We start from the raw sequence: 19,919 nt of genomic DNA on the forward strand, positions 1-19,919 counted from the left end.
TCACTGCAACCTAGACCTCCCGGGCTCAAGCAATCCTCCCACCTAAGCCTCCTGAGGAGCTGGGACTACAAGCAACAGTGACCACGCCCCACTAATTTTTTTATTTTGATTTTTGTACAGATGGTGTCTGGCTAGGTTGCCCAGGCTGGTTTCCAACTCCCAGGCTCAAGCAATCCTCCTGCCTTGGCCTCCCAAAGTGCTGGGATTATAGGTGTGAGCCACTGTGCCTAGTACACTTATAATCCCAGTTACTTAGGGGACTGAGGTGGGAGAACTGATTGAGTCCAGGAGTTCAAGACCGCAGTGAGCCATTATCATGCTTCTGTGCTCCAGGCTGGGCAACAGAACAAGACTCTGTCTCAAAAAAAAAAAAAGAAAAAAGAAAAAAAAAAAGAAAAGTCTTCCTTCAAAACATAATATTCGATAATGTTTCTGTTATTATTAAATAGTTGCAGCAGCAATATAGTAGAAACAACAATGGGTTGAAGGAAAAGTAAACCACATACTTTTCCTAACTTTGTGGCTGCTAGCTAGTACTCCTGCTCTGGTCTCAGTTTTCTTATCCATAAAGTAAGAGGATTAGGCTTGAAATTGCTAAGATTACTTTGGAGCTAATGCCCTATGATTTTATGAAAACACAACAACAAATCTTACCAGTTTCTGATTTATTCAAAATAGATGAGTAGGAGTAGCTTTGGCTGACATAATCACTGGTAGAACCCACAGAACCTTCTCTTGGAAGCGGACCTATAAACCTGTCATGAACACTGTCTTCCCCAGCACTGGAATCCTCCTAAAATGCAACATATTCAAATAGTTAGTAAATAGCAAATCTTGCTGAAACAACAGCACTCACCATTTCCTGTAGGAAGGTTTGAATGATGCCTGATACAAAACACTTTGGAAAGTTGCTCATGTCCCCTTCCAAAGTGTTACTTTCTAAATTTTCTTTCAAATTTTCTGTTTACATGAGAGAAGATTTTTGGTACTAATAAGTCAAAAGTACCATTGTACTCCCTGATGACAGTCTATCAGTCATTTTTATATCATCCTTGCCAGGTAGGCCTAGCACACAGGGGACACACAATTATTGTTGGATGAGATGGATAGCTTCCTACTGTCTCTAACAAGAAACTTCATTTTAATAAGGAAGATGCTGAAAAGGATTAAGGGACATAAAAACGGCACAAGCAATTGGGACAGAATTGAAGAATTTTTATGCATTTAAAAACATGAATCCCTGTATTGTGAATCCAGAGTTCCCTAATTTAATAGTTATTTTAGATTTCAATGTCACTTGGACTAATCAAAATCTTCTCATGATGTCATAAAAATAAATGATGCAATTAATGAAGATCAGAGAGCATGTTCTGTTACTGCTTCAGTACAGATGGACTGTGTTTAATTACTGTCTAGTGTCCAGACAGGCATTGTTATTCACAATAAACTTCTAAATGAAAAGCATCAAACAGAACAAACTTTCCTGAGCAAAGTGTCATTAAACAGAAGGATTCTGAAAAAGTCCATAAAGCCTTAGATTTCTCAGCCTGTAAAAGAGTGAGGTAAATCAGACCAGGTTTTCTTAATCTTTTTTGGCATTTTGATTTTTTAAATTTTTATTTTTTTCAACTTTTAAGTTCAGGTGTACCTACGCAGGATGTGCAGGTTTGTTACACAGGTAATGTGTGCCATGGTGGTTTGCTGCACAGATCATGCCATCACCTAGGTATTAAGTCCAGTATCCCTTAGCTATTCTTCCTGATGCTCTCCCTCCCTCCCCAGTGTGTGTTGTTCCCTCCCTGTGTCCATGTGTTCTCATCATTCAGCTCCCACTTAAAAGTGAGAACATGTAGTGTGTGGTTTTCTGTTCCTGTGTTAGTTTCCTGAGAATAATGACTTCCAACTCCATCCATCTACCTGCAAAGGACATGATCTCGTTAGTTGTTATGGCTGCACAGTATTCTGTGGTGTAAATGTACCACATTTTCTTTATCCAGTCTATCATTGATGGGCATTTAGGTTGATTCCATGTCTTTACTATTGTGAATAGTGCGGCAGTGAACATATGCGTGCATGTATCTTTACAACAGAATGATTTCTACTCCTTTGCCTATATACCCAGTAATGGGATTGCAGGGTCAAAGGGTATTTCTGCCTCTAGGTCTTTGAGGAATGACCACATTATCCTCACAATGATTGAACTAATTTACTCTCCCACCAATAGTTTAAAAGCATTCCTTTTTCTCCACAACCTCGCCAGCATCTTTTGTTTTTTGACTTTTTAATAACTGCCATTCTGACAGGTGTGGGATGGTATCTCATTGTGGTTTTGATTTGCATTTCTCTAATGATCAGTAATGTTAAGCTTTTTTTCATCTTTGTTGGTTGCATGTGTATCTTCTTTTGAGAAATGTCTGTTCATGCCCTTTGCCTACTTCTTAATGGGTCTGTTTTTTTCGTGTAAATTTATTTAAGCTCCTTGTAGATTCTGGATATTAGACCTTTGTCAGATGGATAGATTGTAAAAATTTTCTCCCATTCTGTAGGCTGTCTGGTCATTCTGAGGATAGTTTCTTTTGCTGTGTGGAAGCCCTTTCGTTTAATTAGATCCATTTGTCAATTTTCGCTTTTGGTGCAATTGCTTTTGGGGTTTTCATCATGAAATATGTGCCCATACCTGTGTCCTAAATAATATTGCCTAGATTTTCTTCTAGGGTTGTGTATAGTTTTGGGTTTTACATTCAAGTCTTTAATCTGTCTTAATTTTTGTTTATGGTGTAAGGAAGGGGTCCAGTTTCAATTTTCTGCATATGGTAGCCAGTTCTTTCAGCCCCATTTATTAAATAGAGAATCCTTTCCTCATTGCTTTTGTCTGGTTTGTTGAAGATCAGACAGTTGTAGATGCGTGGGCTTATTTCTGAGTTCTCTATTCTGTTCCACTGGTCTATGTGTCTGTTCTTTTACCAGCAGTATGATGTTTTGGTTACAGTAGATTTGCAGTATAGTTTGAAGTTGGGTAGCATGATGCCTTCAGCTTTGTTCTTTTTGTTTAGGATTGTGTTGGCTATTTAGGCTCTTTTTTTGTTCCATATGAATCTTAAAATAGATTTTTCTAATTATGTGAAGAATATCAACGGTAGTTTAATGGGAATAGCACTGAATCTATAAATTACTTTGCGTAGTATGGCCATTAACAAGATATTGATTCTTCTTATCCATAAGCATGGAATGTTTTTCCATTTGTTTATGTCTTCTCTGATTTATTTGAGCAGTGGTTTATAGTTCTCCTTGAAGGTGTCCTTCACTTTCCTTGTTAGCTGTATTCCTAGGTATTTTCTTTCTGTAGCAATTGTGAATGGGAGTTCATTAGTGATTTGGCTCTCTGCTTGCCTGTTGTTGGTATACAGGAACGCTAGCAATTTCTGCCACTGAATTTGTATCCTGAGACTTTGCTGAAGTTGCTTACCAGCTTAAGCTGATTTTATGAAAATACATCATAAGACAATGGGGTTTGCTAGATATAGGATCATGTCATCTGCAAACAAAGATAATAATCTGACTTATTCTCTTCCTATGTGAATATCTTTTATTTCTTTTCTTGCCTGATTGCCTGGGTCAGAACTTCCAATACTATGTTAAATAGGAGTAGTAAAAGAGGGCATCCTCGTCTTGTGCCAGTTTTCAAGGGGAATGCTTCCAGCTTTTGCCCATTCAGGATTATATTGGCTGTGGGTCTGTCATATTTATTACTGCCTCATTTTCAGAATTTGTAATTGGTCTATTTAGAGACTCAATTTCTTCCTTGTTCTGTCTTGGGAGGGTATATGTGTCCAGGAATTTATCCATATTTTCTACTTTATGTGCATAGAAATGTTTATAGTATTCTCTGATGGTTGTTTGTGTTTCTGTGGGGGTCAGTGTTGATATCCCCCTTATCATTTCTGATTGTGTTTATTTGATTATTCTCTCTTTTCTTATTAGTCTAGCTAGCAGTTTATCTATTTTGTTAATTTTTTCAAAAAACCAACTTCTGGATTTGTTGATTTTTGAAAGGTTTTTTGTGTCTATCTATCTCCTTCACTTCTGCGCTGATTTTGGTTATTTCTTGTCTTCTGCTAGCTTTGGGGTTTGTTTGCTCTCGGTTCTCTAGTTCTTTTAGTTGTAGTGTTAGGTTGTTAACTTGACATCTTCCTAGCTTTTTGATGTGGCCGTTTTTAGTGCTATAAATTTCTTTCTTAACCCTGCTTTAGCTGCATCCCAGAAATTCTGGTATGTTGTCTCTTGGTTCTCATTAGTTTCAAAGAACTTCTTGATTTCTGCCTTAATGTCATTATTTACTCAACAGTCATTCAGGAGCAGGTTGTTCAATTTGTAGTCATGTGATTTTGAGTGAATTTCTTAATCTTGAGTTCTAGTTTGTGCTGTGGTCTGAGAGACAGTCTGTTGTGATTTCAGTTCTTTTGCAATTGCTGAGGGGTGTTTTACTTCTGATTATGTGACCAGTTTCAGAGTAACTGCCGTGTGGTGATGAGAAGAATGTATATTCTGTTGTTTTAGGGTGGAGAGTTCTGTAGATATCTATCAGGTCCACTTGATCCAGAGCTGAGTTTAGGTACTGAATATCTTTGTTAATTTTCTGTTTCAATGATCTGTCTAATACTGTCAGTGGGGTGTTAAAGTCTCCCACTGTTATTGTGTGGCAGTGTTAAGTCTCTTTGTTGGTCTCTAAGAACTTGCTTTATGAATCTGGATGCTCCTGTATTGGGTGCATACATATTTAGGATAGTTAGCTCTTCCTGTTGGATTGAACTCTTTACTACTATGTAATGCCCTTCTTCGTCTTTTTTGATCTTTGTTGGTGCAAACCCTGTTTTGTCAGAAACTAGGATTGCAACTCCTGCTTTTTTCTGTTTTCCATTCGCTTGGTAAATTTTCCTCCATCCCTTTATTTTGAGCCTGTGTGTCTTTGCACATGAGATAGGTCTCTTGAGGACAGCATACTGATGAGTCTTGACTCTTTATTCAGCTTGCCATTCTGTGCCTTTTAATTCAGGCATTTAGACCATTTACATTTAAGGTTAGTAATGTTATGTACAAATTTGATCCTGTCATCATGATGCTAGCTGGTTATTTTCCCAGCCTGTTTATGTGGTTGCTTAATAGTGTCACTGGTCTGTGTACTTCATTTTTGTAGTGGCTGGTAATGGTTTTTCCTTCCCATATTTAGTGCTTTCTTTAGGAGCTCTTGCAAGGCAGGCCTGATGGTGATGAATTCTCTCAGCACTTGCTTGTCTGAAAAGGATCTTATTTCTCCTTTGCTCATGAAGCTTAGTTTGGCCAGATATGAAATTCTGGGTTGGAAATTCCTTTCTTTACGAATACTGAATATTGGTCCCTAATCTCTTCTGGCTTGTAGGGTTTCCACTGAGAGGTCTACTGTTTGTCTGTTTGTAGGTGACCTGGCCTTTCTCTCTGGTTACCCTTAACATTTTTTATTTCACTTTGACCTTGGAGAGTCTGATGATTATTGTCTTGGGGTTAATCTTCTCATGGCATATCTTACTGGGGTTCTCTGCATTTCCTGAATGTGAATGTTGGCCTGTCTTGCTAGATTGGGGAAGTTCTCCTGGATGATATCCTGAAGTATATTTTCCAACTTTGTTCCATTCTTCCTGTCTCCTTCAGGTACTCCAATCAGCTGTACGTTTGGTCTCTTTACATAATCCCATATTTCTTGGAGGTTTTGTCCATTCCTTTTCATTCTTTTTTCTCTATTCTCGTCTGCCTGTCTTATTTCAGAAAGACAGTCTTCAAGCTCTGAGATTCTTTTCTCTACTTGGTCTATTCTGCTATTGATACTTGTGATTGCACTGTGAAGTTCTTCTAGTGTGTTTTTCAGCTTCATCAGGTTGGTAATGTTCCTCTCTAAACTGGCTCTTCTGGCTGTCAGCTCCTGTATTATCACAATTCTTAGCTTCTTTGCATTGGGTTACAACATGCTTCTTTAGCTCAGCAAAGTTCGTTATTACCCACCTTCTAAAACCTACTTCTGTCAATTCAGCCATCTCAGCCTCAGCAGTTCTGTGCCCTTGCTGGAGAGGCACTGAGGTCATGTGGAGAAGAGGCATTCCAGTTTTTTGAGTTTTCAACATTTTTGTGTTGACTCTCATCTTTGTGGGCTTATCCACCTTTGATCTTTGAGGATGCTGACCTTTGAATAGGGATTATGTGGGGTCTTTTCTGTTGATATTATTGTTATTGTTTTCTGCTTGTTTTACTTTTAACCGTCAGGCCACTCTTCCGCAGGGCTGCTGCAGTTTGCTGGGAGTCCACTCCAGGCCGTAGTTGCCTCAGTTTTTCCCATACCTGGAAGTATCACCAGTGAAGGCTGTGAAACAGCAAAGGTGGCCATCTACTCCTTCCTCTGGAAACTCTGTCACAGGGGGTCCTGACCTGTTGCTGGCCTGAATGTACCTGTAGGAAGTTGCTGGAAACCCCCGTTGGGAGGTCTCACCCAGTCAGGAGGAACAGGATCAGGGACATGCTTAAAGCAGTCTGGCTGCCTTCTGGTAGAGAAGGTGTGCTGCATTGTGTGGGGACCCTTCCTCATTTGAACTGTTTGGACTCTCCAAAGCTGGCAGGCTGGATGGCTGAGTCAACCAAACCACAGAGACAGTGGCCTCCCCTCTCCCCTACCCAGAGCTCCATCCCAGGGAGAGATTAGAGCTCTGTCTGTATAACCCTGGCTAGAGTGACTGAAGTCCCTGCAAGGAGCTCCTAGCCAGTGAGGGTGAATGGATCAGGGTCCAGCTTAAAGAGGCAGTTTGGCCACGATCTGGCAAAGCAGCTGTGCTGCACTGGGGGGAATCCTTCCTGGTCCAGACCATCTGAATCCTCCAAAGCCAGCAGCTGGAATGACTGAGTCAATGGAACCACAGAGATGGTGGCCACCCCTCCCACCGGGAACTCCATCCCATCTTGGGCAGACTCCAGCCTGTTGCTGTTGAATTCCAAGCCAGTGAGTCTTAGCTTGTGAGGTGCTGTGGAAGTGGGGCCCGCAGAACAATGCTGCTTGGATCCCTGGATTCAGCCCCCTTCCTAGGGGTATATATATGGATGGACTTCCCACCTTGTTGGGGATCCTGGGGTCGGAGTGTGTAAAACTCTTGGGTCTTTATGTGTGCCCAAGTGGCTGCTCTACCAAGATTCCACACAGCTCTGTGTATAGGACCCAAGACCCTGGTGGCGTGGGCTCCTGAGGGGATCTCTTGATCTTAGGGTTGCAAAGATCCATGGAAGTAGCGTGGTTTCCCGGGCAGAGTCATACAATCATTCACAACTTCCCTTGGCTGGGAGTGGGGATTCCTTTGGCTTTGTGCCTCTCCTGGGTGGGCCATCGCCCCACCCTGCTTTTCTTCATTCTCTTTGAGTCCAGTTGTTTGCCTAATCAGTTACAATGCGAGAACCTGGATATTTCAGTTGAATGTGCTGTATTCACTCGCCCCTTTCATTCCTCTCCATAAGGGCTGTGGACCGCAGCTGTTTCTAATCAGCCATCTCGATCCCTCCCTCTTACTCTTTTTTAACTCATGTCCTCTACAATGGACTGAGAGAAAAAAAAAAAATCTCTGGTGGAATAGCCCTCAAATTGGGAGTTATTGCATTAGATATCTCTAAGACAATTGGGCTGAACAGAAAAGTCTATTCACTGAAATGTGAATTGGGATAAGTATTAAAAGAATAGAAATGAAACATGTAATGTATACACCAATCATTCCAAAAAAGGTGGCAGGTTAGGCAGGAAGTGAGAATGGAAATGACCTTCTCATAGATACTGAAAAACCAGACGAAAACCACCGAAGATTTACAGCAACCAAGCAAATGCTTAAACAAAGGAAGGGTCACTACTGAAACACAGGAGATCCTTGTGGCACTCTGACTTATCCTAGACCCACCACCATCCCTGGTGTGCCAGTGGTCTTGAAGATAGCAGTATATGTTAAATCCAACGTGGCAAGAGACTACAGTCTATATACAGTCTGTATACACAAATAATGTTGCTATGGATGTCCAGTGTAACTATGTTATTCTACACACTTATAACAAACCAACAGAAAATTAAAAAATATTAATATATTACACAAATTACAAAACACATCTTATTTCCTTCAGGAAACTGCCTCCTCAAGTAGTAGGTGACAGTGCATAAAAATTATAAATACAGGGTTTTCTAAGTAGCTTACCAGCAGTATTTGAGGTTGTTCACCATCTTTATCTGTCAAATGCAGAAAGTTCTTCTTTCCTGGCTCAAAATTAGCATCAAGAAGTGACTTGTCACTGGTATGATCCAGTGGCGCCTATGGACATAAAACATAATATTTCAGATTATGAGAAACATAAAATAAGTAATCTATAAATGGACACATATCTACATTTAAATAGTATTTGTTTAGCAATGATCTGGTAAAATTCTGTTCATGTAGGCTTGGAATTAACTCATTTATTCATTAACTGGGATAGCTAAGCCCAGTAACAATGCATATACTGATAGGTATCCCAGAGACTCACATTCCCCAACATCTAAAAAACTAAAAAGAGAAAAGGTGAAAGTTAAGAGTGTTAAGTACTACATACACATAAAAAGAATCTATAAACATTTCTCTCCATGTTCTATACAATATATGCAATATGATATTTAATGGAGTTTCATGAAAATTGACCAAAGATAATTTTACATAACTAAAAACCAAAATGTTTTGATATATAAATATGATGAAAAATACCAGATAAGCAACATACTAAGCAACGCAACCAAAATAATTATGTAACATAATTATGTAATGTAACAAAAATATAACTAATGCAGTATATATTATAGCCTTTAGAAAGACTCCTTAAGGAAAAGCCTCTCCTAGTAAATGATACCTATTTCAAATGTACCACTAGGATTCAGAGGACCCAGGGGGTATGGAAGTGATTGTGATCAGACCTTTGAAAATTAAACATCTAAGATTCAAGTCTTCACCTAACTTATATGGTAGGGCAATTTCAACTCTAGCTGTCATTCTAATATACTCTAGTTGGTGGATGAGAGAGGAAACTCTCTATGCCCCAAGCTCTATTCACTCACTCCAGACCACTATACAGAAAAATGAGGGAGCAGAGGTAAATATCTTTAAAACTATTTTGTTGCAGTAAGAAATGTTTTTAATGTTTCAAAGACATGGGCAGAATCTCCTTATACTCATTTTATGAAAATGTCTTTATTTCTTAGGAAATTAACACTAATTAACATTGTATAAAAGTGCAGGTACTGAGGACAAAAAAAATTAACCGTAAGAGATTCCGCTACTTACTATCTAACTTTGGAAAGTTATTTCACTTCCCCATGACTCAGTTTCTTCACCTATGAGGGTGTGGTAGCACCTACCTCATAGAGTAGTTAATAATATAAGGATTAAAAAAGATTGCATTTGTACAGAGCTTAGAATACTATAAACACAGTGCAAAAGACGTGTTAAGTAAATAAAATAGCGAATATATGTTCTACCTATTAATTTTGGCTAACATCTATCAATCCACAAGAAAAACAGGACACAGAAAACTGGAAGCTGAAAGAAGCCACATGGAAAGAAGAAAGGGATTGCTGGGTTCCTTCAAGTCACTGGTGGGACATGATCAGATGATATAGCTGAAATACACAGGGGTTTTACCTCAGTAAGTGTCTGTATACAAGGTGGTGGGTAGCTAAATGGGCTTAGTTTTCTGAGGGTATCCATTCAGCACTATGCAGTAAGCAGGAGAAAGTAGTCATATTTGTAGAAATGTACAGGAGGCAAATAAAAATACAGAAATAGAGCTCTTGAATACAGTCATAGCTAAAGAAAGAGTAACAGGTAATCCTGACATACAGCTATTTAAAGCTATTGTGGAAGATAATTTAACAAATGCTTTTTGAATGCCTAGAAGAAATGTTTATGGAGGATACGAAATTTACACGAGGTTCCTGTCATGAAAATGCTTACATTGGAAATGGAAAGACATAAATGAATAATACCTATAACAAAAAGGAACTATGATAAGTGGCTCAGCCAAAGGGGATAGGAGGTCAAAGAGAAAACAATTACATTTAAAGCAGCATGAGGAAACATCGAGTAAAGCTTTTTAAGGGTAAAAGATGAACAGGACCTGGGAAGACACCTAGGACAGTACAGAACTATCCTTTAAACTGAAAAAGGACAACACTAGAAATTATGTGGTGATGTACCAGAAACTATTCAAAGTCTCAGATTAAATATTGTTTATCTTTCTATGCCTTGTCTGACTACCAATTTTACTGGTTAATTTCAGTTTAAAACATTAGTTCTATATTTAAAAAAAAACAAATATATTATGGAATAAAAAGTATAATATGATTTTAAGGGCAAATCAGGCAACATCAAACATCTCTGATTCTCCTGTGGAACCAACTTAAAATATGTACTCCAAATACCATAGGGATACACATTCAACTTCATTGACTGTTAGAGGTATTTTCCTGGAAAACTTAAGACAGAAAAATATGGAAATCTATGTTAAGAAAATAAATCAATGCAGTATCTGGGATTTCAGAGTATAAAGCAAAGCCTTACAGAGCCAATAGTAGCTTGTCTGAGATTTTTAATCAGTGGGCAATGAACAGTGATAGACGGTTACTGAACTAGAAGGTGATGTAAGTGCTACAATTTTGGATGATAGAAAATAATTCTAACTATTATGTAGGATGGATGGAGAGAAAGGAAACAAAAAAGACTATCTAGAATATTATTCTAATAATGCAGATGAGATCCAACTCAGTGGTCTCCTTCCTTAACCACAATCCCAGGCAAAAATGATCAGTGCCTCTGCTATGTTCTGAAGATTTATGTCTCCCCAAAATTCATATGCTGAAACCTAACCCCCCAATGCAATGATATTAAGTGGTGGGGCCTTAGGAGCTGATTAGGTCTTAAGGGTGGAGCCCTCATGAATAGGATCAGTACCCTTATAAAAATGGCCCAAGGAGAGATGTCTATCAAGGATTCCTAGAAATTTTTTTAGTAATTGCAATTGTTTATTTTGGTAGTAAACATTAATACAAAATTAGGTCAAATGATGACCTAAGTACATGTCTCCCAATAATCCTCCCCAAAAGTCCATAAAATGTCAAAAAAAAAAAAAAAGCATGCTTAGCAAATCAAAAATTTTGAGAAATTAAAAAACAGAAAACAGACAGGATCAGATCTAAGGAAAAATAAAACTAAAGGGACCCATAGCCCCAAGATCCTATAAGAGAAGACTACTGTGGGGATAAAGGTAGTAAGGAACTTCAGACTAAGGTCAAGACGTAGAGGCCAGGAAACAGTTAAAAGTGAGCAAGTGGGAAAAGGCATTCTGATCAGTTTGGTATCTCCTCTCTTTTTCTCCTTGGACTATGCAGCAGACAGCAGTGCCTATTTCCTGTCAGGGTAAAGAGTGGGCACTGTGACCAGAGAGGCAGTGCAGTGCTGTCTAACTAGGTACTGATCAACTCCTAACCCTAAAGAGTCAGAAACCGGCCGGGCGCGGTGGCTCAAGCCTGTAATCCCAGCACTTTGGGAGGCCGAGACGGGCGGATCACGAGGTCAGGAGATCGAGACCATCCTGGCTAACACGGTGAAACCCCGTCTCTACTAAAAATACAAAAAAAAAAAAAAAACTAGCCGGGCGAGGTGGCGGGCGCCTGTAGTCCCAGCTACTCAGGAGGCTGAGGCAGGAGAATGGTGTAAACCCGGGAGGCGGAGCTTGCAGTGAGCTGAGATCCGGCCACTGCACTCCAGCCCGGGCTACAGAGCAAGACTCCGTCTCAAAAAAAAAAAAAAAAAAAAAAAAGAGTCAGAAACCAGTCAACCCCAGAACAAATTATAAACACATCACATCTAGCAGCATGTCCCACCCTTTTTCCACAACCACCAAGAACTGAATATGTTAAGTTCAATCAGCATCCACAGAGAAGTATATCAAATCAAATATAAAAATGAGTAGAAAGTAAGAATCACTAAATATTTAAAGAAATGCTACACCATGAAAGAGAGAAACTAAATACAATGGATAAAGGATAAACACTTAAAGAAACAGTTAATAGAACAGAATACTAAAATTAGAAAGTATACCCTCAAAGAGATCTGAGAAGACTGTAGTCGTTAAAAATGTTTTTAAGCTTGAGAGTCAAAAGTCAAAAGCTATACATGTCCATACAAAGAAAAATAAACATATAAAAAAAGTTGCCCAGAAATACACAGACACACAAATAAAAAGAAATAAAAGTCAGCAAGAGATAATCTTGGTTAATGTTGGAATGTATGAGGCATATACGATTCCATTTTTCTTACTATGAATATTTTTTCTTCTTTTCCAAAAATCAGATCATAAAATATGATTTTACAATCTTTTACCATGGAAAAACATACGATGATCATCATTCTGCTCAGCAAATACAGACAATATTACTGAATATTTAGTTGAGACAATATTATGAGAGTCACCTTTCATGAATGAAAAAACTGACGAAATGACATTATGCAAACTTTAGGACAAGCAAATGTTAAATCCAGAATGGAGGCAAAGGAAGACGAAGGATCCAATTACTGAGCTGCACACAGGCTCTTACTGTAGTTGTTATACTTTTGTTTATGATTTAAAAAGAGTTCCAGGATTTAACATTATCATTAGTAGCAACAACAACGGCTATAATAACATTTTTAGAAGCTTAAGTCTAGGATTTTACCATATCAGCAGTATTGATTCCATTTCCCCACACCAAATCAAAGGTTCCATTTATGTAGCCTACTTTGTTGGCCACATCTTCAAAGAGCTTTCTGACTGGAGTAGATGCTGGTAAATTTAAAGTGATCCGTTCATTCACTGTCTTTGAATTAGTAGTATCTTGTATTATACATAAGACTCTAGGTTCTTCAGCAGCATTTTCTATCTGAAATTTTAAGAAAAATAGGACTTTATATATTATCTTCAAGGCAAAACAAAAGTATAATTAGCCATAAAATTTTATGATTAAATGTAAAAGACCTCACAAAATATTAAGTATTTTCTCTGTGCTATTTTCTCTGTTTTATTGTAGCCTGAAACACATTCTAATGGATATGTCATACATATAAGCACCATGTAAGTTTGTTTTGGAAACATCGGGGCATATTTCAGAATCAACAATCATTCTTGGAGACATTTGCTTTCACCTTTAAGACTGTAAATCCATGGTCAATAAGCCATGAAGATAGTAATATTTAAGCAATTTTAAGTTAAAAATTATAAAATCTGATCCTTAAAAATGTGTCATTACCATGCTAGCCACAGTCAAATCAAGTATTTCTGGGTCCCCCAAGAAAACAATGGGAATTGTGCAAAAATGCAGTAAGGATTGTCTAAAGATTACAAAATCTGTAACTAAGGGATACAGGCTACCACATCTCCTGATCTTTACGCTGCTGTACCCATAAGTCCAGATGTCCAAAAAGCTCCATTTATTAATGTGTTGGGAGCTGACAAGCTTATCCAAACAGATGAGCCAGGAGGAGCGGGAGGGAAAAACAAGGAAACAGTTTCAATTACCAATACAGAAAGGAATTAGGGTCACGAATTCTCCTTCCTGCTTAAACTTTCTCAAATAAGCTATGCCCTCCCTCAAGCTGTTAAGGGACAGCACTTTGTTTCCACTTTCCACAGGGGTAAAACACTACATCAAAGATACTTTATTGGAAGAAATTCCTTTCCCTTCTTCTATAATGGCTATCTCAATGAATGGCACCATCATCTGCCTAGCTGCTGAAACCAAACAGCTGAACTGAGCATCTTCCTCATCCTTCCCTCTTTACCTCACATAGTCTCCAAATCCTGTCAATTCTACCTTTTGAATATCTCTTGACCTACCTCCTTCACTTTATTCCTGCCTGCAGCAATATGAATATCCTACAACAAAATTATGGAACAGCTTCCTAAGAAGTTTAACTTCTTCCAATCTTATATTCCTTTAACCCAGAATAGTATTTCTGATACACAAATCTGATTATGTAAATCTCTTGCTTTCCCTGAAAGTCAGGTGTGGCATTAAACTGGGAGATGTCTCACCATCTCCATAATGGGCTATTCAGAAATATGATCTTTACAAACTGGTGGTTTACACAAAAATTTATTTCTTCCTTAGTTTTTACAACACTATCAACCCCAACCTTTTGTTGCTTCTATATTATCCATTTTTAAATAAGAAAAATTATAACTAGCTAGTACTGAAGATGGGATAGCCACAAAGTTTTTTGTTTGTTGAAGTAATACAATTATCATCTGTTTCTGTGACACACACTTTTGGGTTTGCAAGAGATCATTTAAAGTTATTCCAATTAGTTTAGAACAAAAGTAAGTTGATATAAAAGTATAATATTTAAAATAAATTGTGTAGCACTACAATTCAGACACACCAAATATTTAATTACCAGTAACTTAGTTAAAAAATAAAAAGAAAATACATTTCTGTAAAATAAAAGAAACAAAAGAACATTATCAATATACATTTCAAAAGAGATAAAAAAGCCTTCACCTGTACATTTTAGATGTTATATTAACACATTTAATAGATCATTTTACACATTTTAACTCTAAACTAAAAAACATAGATCTTTTTTAAAATGCTGGTTTATGATGAAAGAGTAAATAACTCAAAATAAATTTCAACTATAAAAGGTACACTTTTATAGATTCAATAGTATACTTCAGGGATAGCTCAGGTCTGAATGATTCAGTGTTCCTGGTATAAAATACTGTAGTAGCCAGATTTTAAAGCCTCAAATAGGCTGGAGTTGATGGTCAAAGGAAGACAACTCTAAGAATTTAGAAATCAAAAGTGCTGTGATAGTAATCATACATAAGAATAGTGATGTGGCAACATCATATGGCCAGACACTAGCAGTTCCTGGTTCTTTCCCTAAATATATGAATGCAGGGTCCAAGCACTCCAGATGCCTCTCCTTCCATGTGGGAAAATTATCCCTCAATGGAAACCTATCTGAAGACTAAATGTATTATACATATAAAAACAAAATTCAATCTCATGTGTGGCTTATATTCTTTTTAGTAATAGCCCTTCTTTTCCGTACATATACATAATTTTGCTTTTTAAAAAATAGTAGGAGTATAAAGGAAAAAATGGAAATAATCTGCAACTCTATAACCCACAGATAACTATTAGCATGCTGGCATATATCCTTCCAAGTGTCTTATCTGCAAACACACACATACACACACACACACACACACACACACACACACACACACACACACACACACACAGAGAGGCTATGCATGCATGCTACATAATCACAAACACTGGATTAGAATACACATGCTGTTTTCTAACATCTTTCTTATATCATGCAATCTTTCCCTGTAAAGCTTTTCCTAACTCATCATTTTAACAACTAAGTAGTATTTGTTAGTACATGGATTAATAATAATTTACTGAATATTTTATTGACTCAGACTTTATTATACTTTTACAAATAATTCTGTGATGAACACCTACATAAAACTTCATATACTTTGTTTCCTTAAACTCCTTATACATAGAATTTCTCAGCAAGTTACATTTTCCTCTTGAATTCTGTTGTAGGATGATTTATACAGATAAAAAGCTCTGCTCTTCTTTAAAGCTCTAAGCTAGCCACTGCTAAATTCTACTTTACACTCAACTTTCTGGGCCCATTCTTATTTCACCTAAACTTTAATCTATTATGTGGACTTCATCTGAATTTTAGAATCACCATTGCTAATAGTAATCATACTAAAGTAAAATTTCTCTCCTCCTTTCCCCTCTCCAATTTGGGAACTGAGAAGAAAACAATTTTTTTGTTGTTGCAATTTTAAGATACCACCAATAAGATGTGGCAATAGATTTTTTTTAATAGCTTTTCAAGAGAAAAAAAAACCCTATACATTATAAATTAAACATGTAAGAAACATTTCCAAAACATTTAAATGTAAAAAGTTTTTTTTGGAAATGGGAAATTAGGGCAGCTACCTTCTTAATTTCTTTGTGGCTCTAACCAAGACTGATCCTACTTATGCCCAAAGGTAAAAACAATTATGTCTTGAGATGAATTAAAAATAGCAAAAAATTCTTTGCCATTCTTTTTCCTTTTTCCTTTTCTCAAGAAACTGACCTGGCCACGTGACCATCTAAGACCAAGAGAATGTGACAGAAGTGACACTGTGTAACTTAAGGCAGGGCCTTAAGAAACCAGTAGTTTCTGCTTTTGTATTTCTTGGAATATTCCCTCTTATAACCCAGCCACCATGTAAGAAATCCAGTTACCCTGGGATCAGCATGCTGTGAGGAGGCCCTAGCAATCCACATAGAGAGGAAGCGGCCACTTGGTGGAGACACTGAGGTGCCTGATGTATGAGAAAAGCCTTTTGGACATTCCATTCAATGACTGCCACCAACTTAATGGAGCCAAGTAATTCTAGATGATGCCACCTGGAGCAGAACCGAATAGTTGGTGAGCCCTGGCCCCAATCCCATCCCGCAGAAATCTGAACAAATAAACGAATTGCCCTATTAAGTCACTAAACTTTAGGGTCCACTGTTACATAGTAATAGATAAAAAATAAATATACCTAAACACCTTCAAGCACATCCAAGTTCAAGCGGGGAAAGTATGATGATGGTGCTGGTAGGGAGGGAAGGGTACTACTTTTCATTTAAGTACTACATCTAACATTAAGAAAAGGCATCTGAGGATATATCACGATTGAGGGAAGGGAGCAAAAATTTTTAGTTAAAAGAGTTCTCTGATGAACCTGAGGTAAGAGAAAACAAGTGCAAAATTCCAGAAAAGCCTAAAACATGTTCCATTTAGAAAAACATTTAATGTAGTTTAGATGCGCTATTTGAAGAGCACAAAGTTTTCTACACAGAAAATCTAGCCAAGTACAAAAAAAAGGTATAAATCCTAAAGTTGAAACTACTTATTTTACAGACAACTCATAGCAATATTACACTTGTGAGACTAGGGGGAAAGTCAACAGCAGTTATAGTTACTCTATAGGCTAATAGAATGCTCGGTGTCTATGTTCATTGCAGAAACAAAGCTAGATTTCCTAGCAAAGTCTGAAGAAAAAAAAAACCTTTTTAAAAAAGTAAAAAGGGCCAGGCGAGGTAGATCACATCTGTAATCACTTTGGGAGGCCGAGGTGGGAGGATCACTTCAGGTCAGGAGTTCGAGATCAACCTGGCCAACAGGGCAAAACCCTGTCTCTACTAATAATACAAAATTTGCTGGGTATGGTGGCACATGCCTGTAACCTCAGCTACTCAGAAGGCAGAAGCAGGAGAATCGCTTGAACCCGGGAGGTGGAGGTTGCAGTGAGCTGAGATTGTGCCACTGCGCTCCAGCCTGGGTGACAGTGAGACTCTGTCTCAAAGAAAAAAAAGTAGAAAGAATAAAACCATAGCCTTGTTTATAAAAGGTAAAACATATTGGGATAAAAAACACTGAAAACAGTTTTCTTCCAAAGATACACAACTGCTAGAAACATCTAGAAGTTGTTGGCATAGTTCTAAGACATTTTAGAGCCCGCTGAAGGGATCTTCGCCTCTTAAGTCATCTTGTCTCCTTTTCTTGACATTCCCAATAGTTTTAAGTTTAAATCTGAGTTCTCTGATAACATCATAATTTTTGTTTCAAAAAAATACTTCCTATGTGTTTCTTATTAAAGAATACAAACTGAGGTTTAAAATTGATGGTATATGTTCAGAATGGCATCAGCGTATAGAATATAAGCTAATATCAAACAAAATTCAAAATTATCAAGATTTAAATATTTCTAAGAGAAAAAAATTAAGATAAAGTATTTTTAAATTATGAAGGTACCTCTTTACCTCTAAATTCAACCTATGCTCTCTAAGACTTTCTTCCTTTCAATGTTATTGCGAAGAATAATATGGTTACAAGTTTTACACACACACACACACGCGCGTACAATAAGTCCATTTTCTCTCCCTTTTGGTACAGGAGCTGCCATAAGCTAAGTAATAAGGCCTTAGAGCACTACCCATCTGGGTATCCAGAGTTCAAGATTAATGTATTGCCACAGATTTTAAAAGAGAATTGATGGTATGAATATTTTTGCTGGTTGAAATTTATAAAATGTATCAGCTGCCAGGCGTGGTGGCTCACACCTCAGCACTTTGGGAGGCCAAGGCGGGTGGATCACCTGAGGTCAGGAGTTCAAGACCAGCCTGGCCAACATAGCAAAAACCTGTCTCTAGAAAAAGTAAAAAAATTAGCTGGCATGGTGGTGCACACCTGTAATCCCAGCTACTCGGGAGGCTGAGGAAGGAGAATTGCTTGAATCCACGAGGCAGAGGTTGCCATGAGCCGAGATCGCACCATTGCACTCCGGCCTGGGCAATAAGAGTGAAACTCCATCTCAAAAAAAAAAAAACTATCAGCTTCATTTAGACTCTGCATTTTTATTTTAACAAGTAACATTTCTAGGGCTATTAATGAAGGTCCTAACTTACATTTGAAAAAAGAGATTTTATTTTTAAGATCCTCCCTTCACCCCACCTCAAAACCGCAGCCAACTCTGATGTTATCTACGTGATCTTTTTCTAATTGGTCTCTTGCCACACTTGGGAAGGATAGGAGAGATTAAATGAGCAACTCCGGGGAAAAAAACAGAGCAAAGGGACTGAAGGAAAAATCAAGTATCAAGTAAAGATTATACCAGAATGCTACATCACATGGAAGTTTAAGTCTGTAGTGCACACAGGCTCTCAGAAATTTAGTAGTAATAGGATTCCTGGATTTTGACTTTGTATATTTTTAAATGATTTAATTTCCTACATTATTAATATCTCAGAAAATAAATATATCTGGGAAAATAGGCAACTATCATACCCAACATCATAACAAAGGGTTCTTTAGTTTTTCCATCAGTTTTTTCTCCCTCATTCACTAGCTAAAAACAAGGTACTATCAGACACAAATTCATTTAAGGTGACTTTTTTATTATTAAAATTAGGTAGAAATAAAATAGCCAAACAAGCATAAAACATAAGACATGCCTTGATATTAAACAAAAATACTAACATGCTGTTACTTGCTCTGCTGATTATCACACTAAGGCAATTACATCAGCAGTCTACCTGTAAAAATTTCTTCTTCATTTCATCAAAGATATTTTGTCTGCATCTCCAAAACACATCCTATGGTATATAAGAACAAAATGAATTACAAGTTATTTATATAAAATAAAGGGAAAAGACAGTGAAATGAGAACAATTAACCTAAAAACATTTTTGCAATAAAATATTAATTAAAGTATTAGTACATCATCTAGAATTTTATTCATGAATGTGCAAAGTTACTAAAAATCTATGATAAAGAGGTGATAAAGAATAAGATAAATATGGAAAATAGCCACATTTTAACAAAGAATGATAGCTTAAGAATTGTGTGTAAATCAAATGTTGTAAGTCACATAATATTTTGTGTCCAGTAAAGAAATTCTGCAGTTCTCTGCACTAAAGGAAACCAAGAGAGCTCTTGATTTTGCTAGTCTCTAAATTTAAATTTTTCACATGATAGCTACCCTTAAAACAAGGCTGCTTAACAATATCCTTCACAACTATTTTATTTTAATATATATCTCCTTCTTATGAGTTTAACAATTAAATTACAATTAATACAACAACATATAAAAGGAAATAAAAGTAACCTATAATCAAGAGATCATCTCTTGAAAAACTTTGATTTTACATCACTCTACACTTTTTCTGTACATATTTTGTTTTATTCTCCCTTCTTTACTTAATAAAAAGAAATCAACATATTCTTTTAAAAGGTGCT

The 19,919-nt window shown here is 37.2% G+C and overlaps 1 protein-coding gene across 2 annotated transcripts in view; it reads right to left on the reverse strand.

The window, feature by feature from the left end:
* Positions 1-19,919, reverse strand: part of LOC105486891 (ubiquitin specific peptidase 47) — a 116,741-nt gene that overhangs the window by 66,528 nt on the left and 30,294 nt on the right. Inside the window, exons 2-5 of one of the 2 annotated variants that reach the window (XM_011749969.3) lie at positions 19,217-19,276; positions 12,785-12,988; positions 8,244-8,357; positions 655-793 (exon numbers count right to left, since the gene is read on the reverse strand). In XM_011749969.3, coding sequence (XP_011748271.1) covers positions 655-793; positions 8,244-8,357; positions 12,785-12,988; positions 19,217-19,276 — 517 coding nt within the window. The remainder of the gene's footprint in view (positions 1-654; positions 794-8,243; positions 8,358-12,784; positions 12,989-19,216; positions 19,277-19,919) is intronic. The other variant, XM_011749970.3, reaches the window with a different exon arrangement.

Source organism: Macaca nemestrina, chromosome 12, assembly GCF_043159975.1.
Source record: "Macaca nemestrina isolate mMacNem1 chromosome 12, mMacNem.hap1, whole genome shotgun sequence".
Classification (NCBI taxonomy): domain Eukaryota; kingdom Metazoa; phylum Chordata; class Mammalia; order Primates; family Cercopithecidae; genus Macaca; species Macaca nemestrina.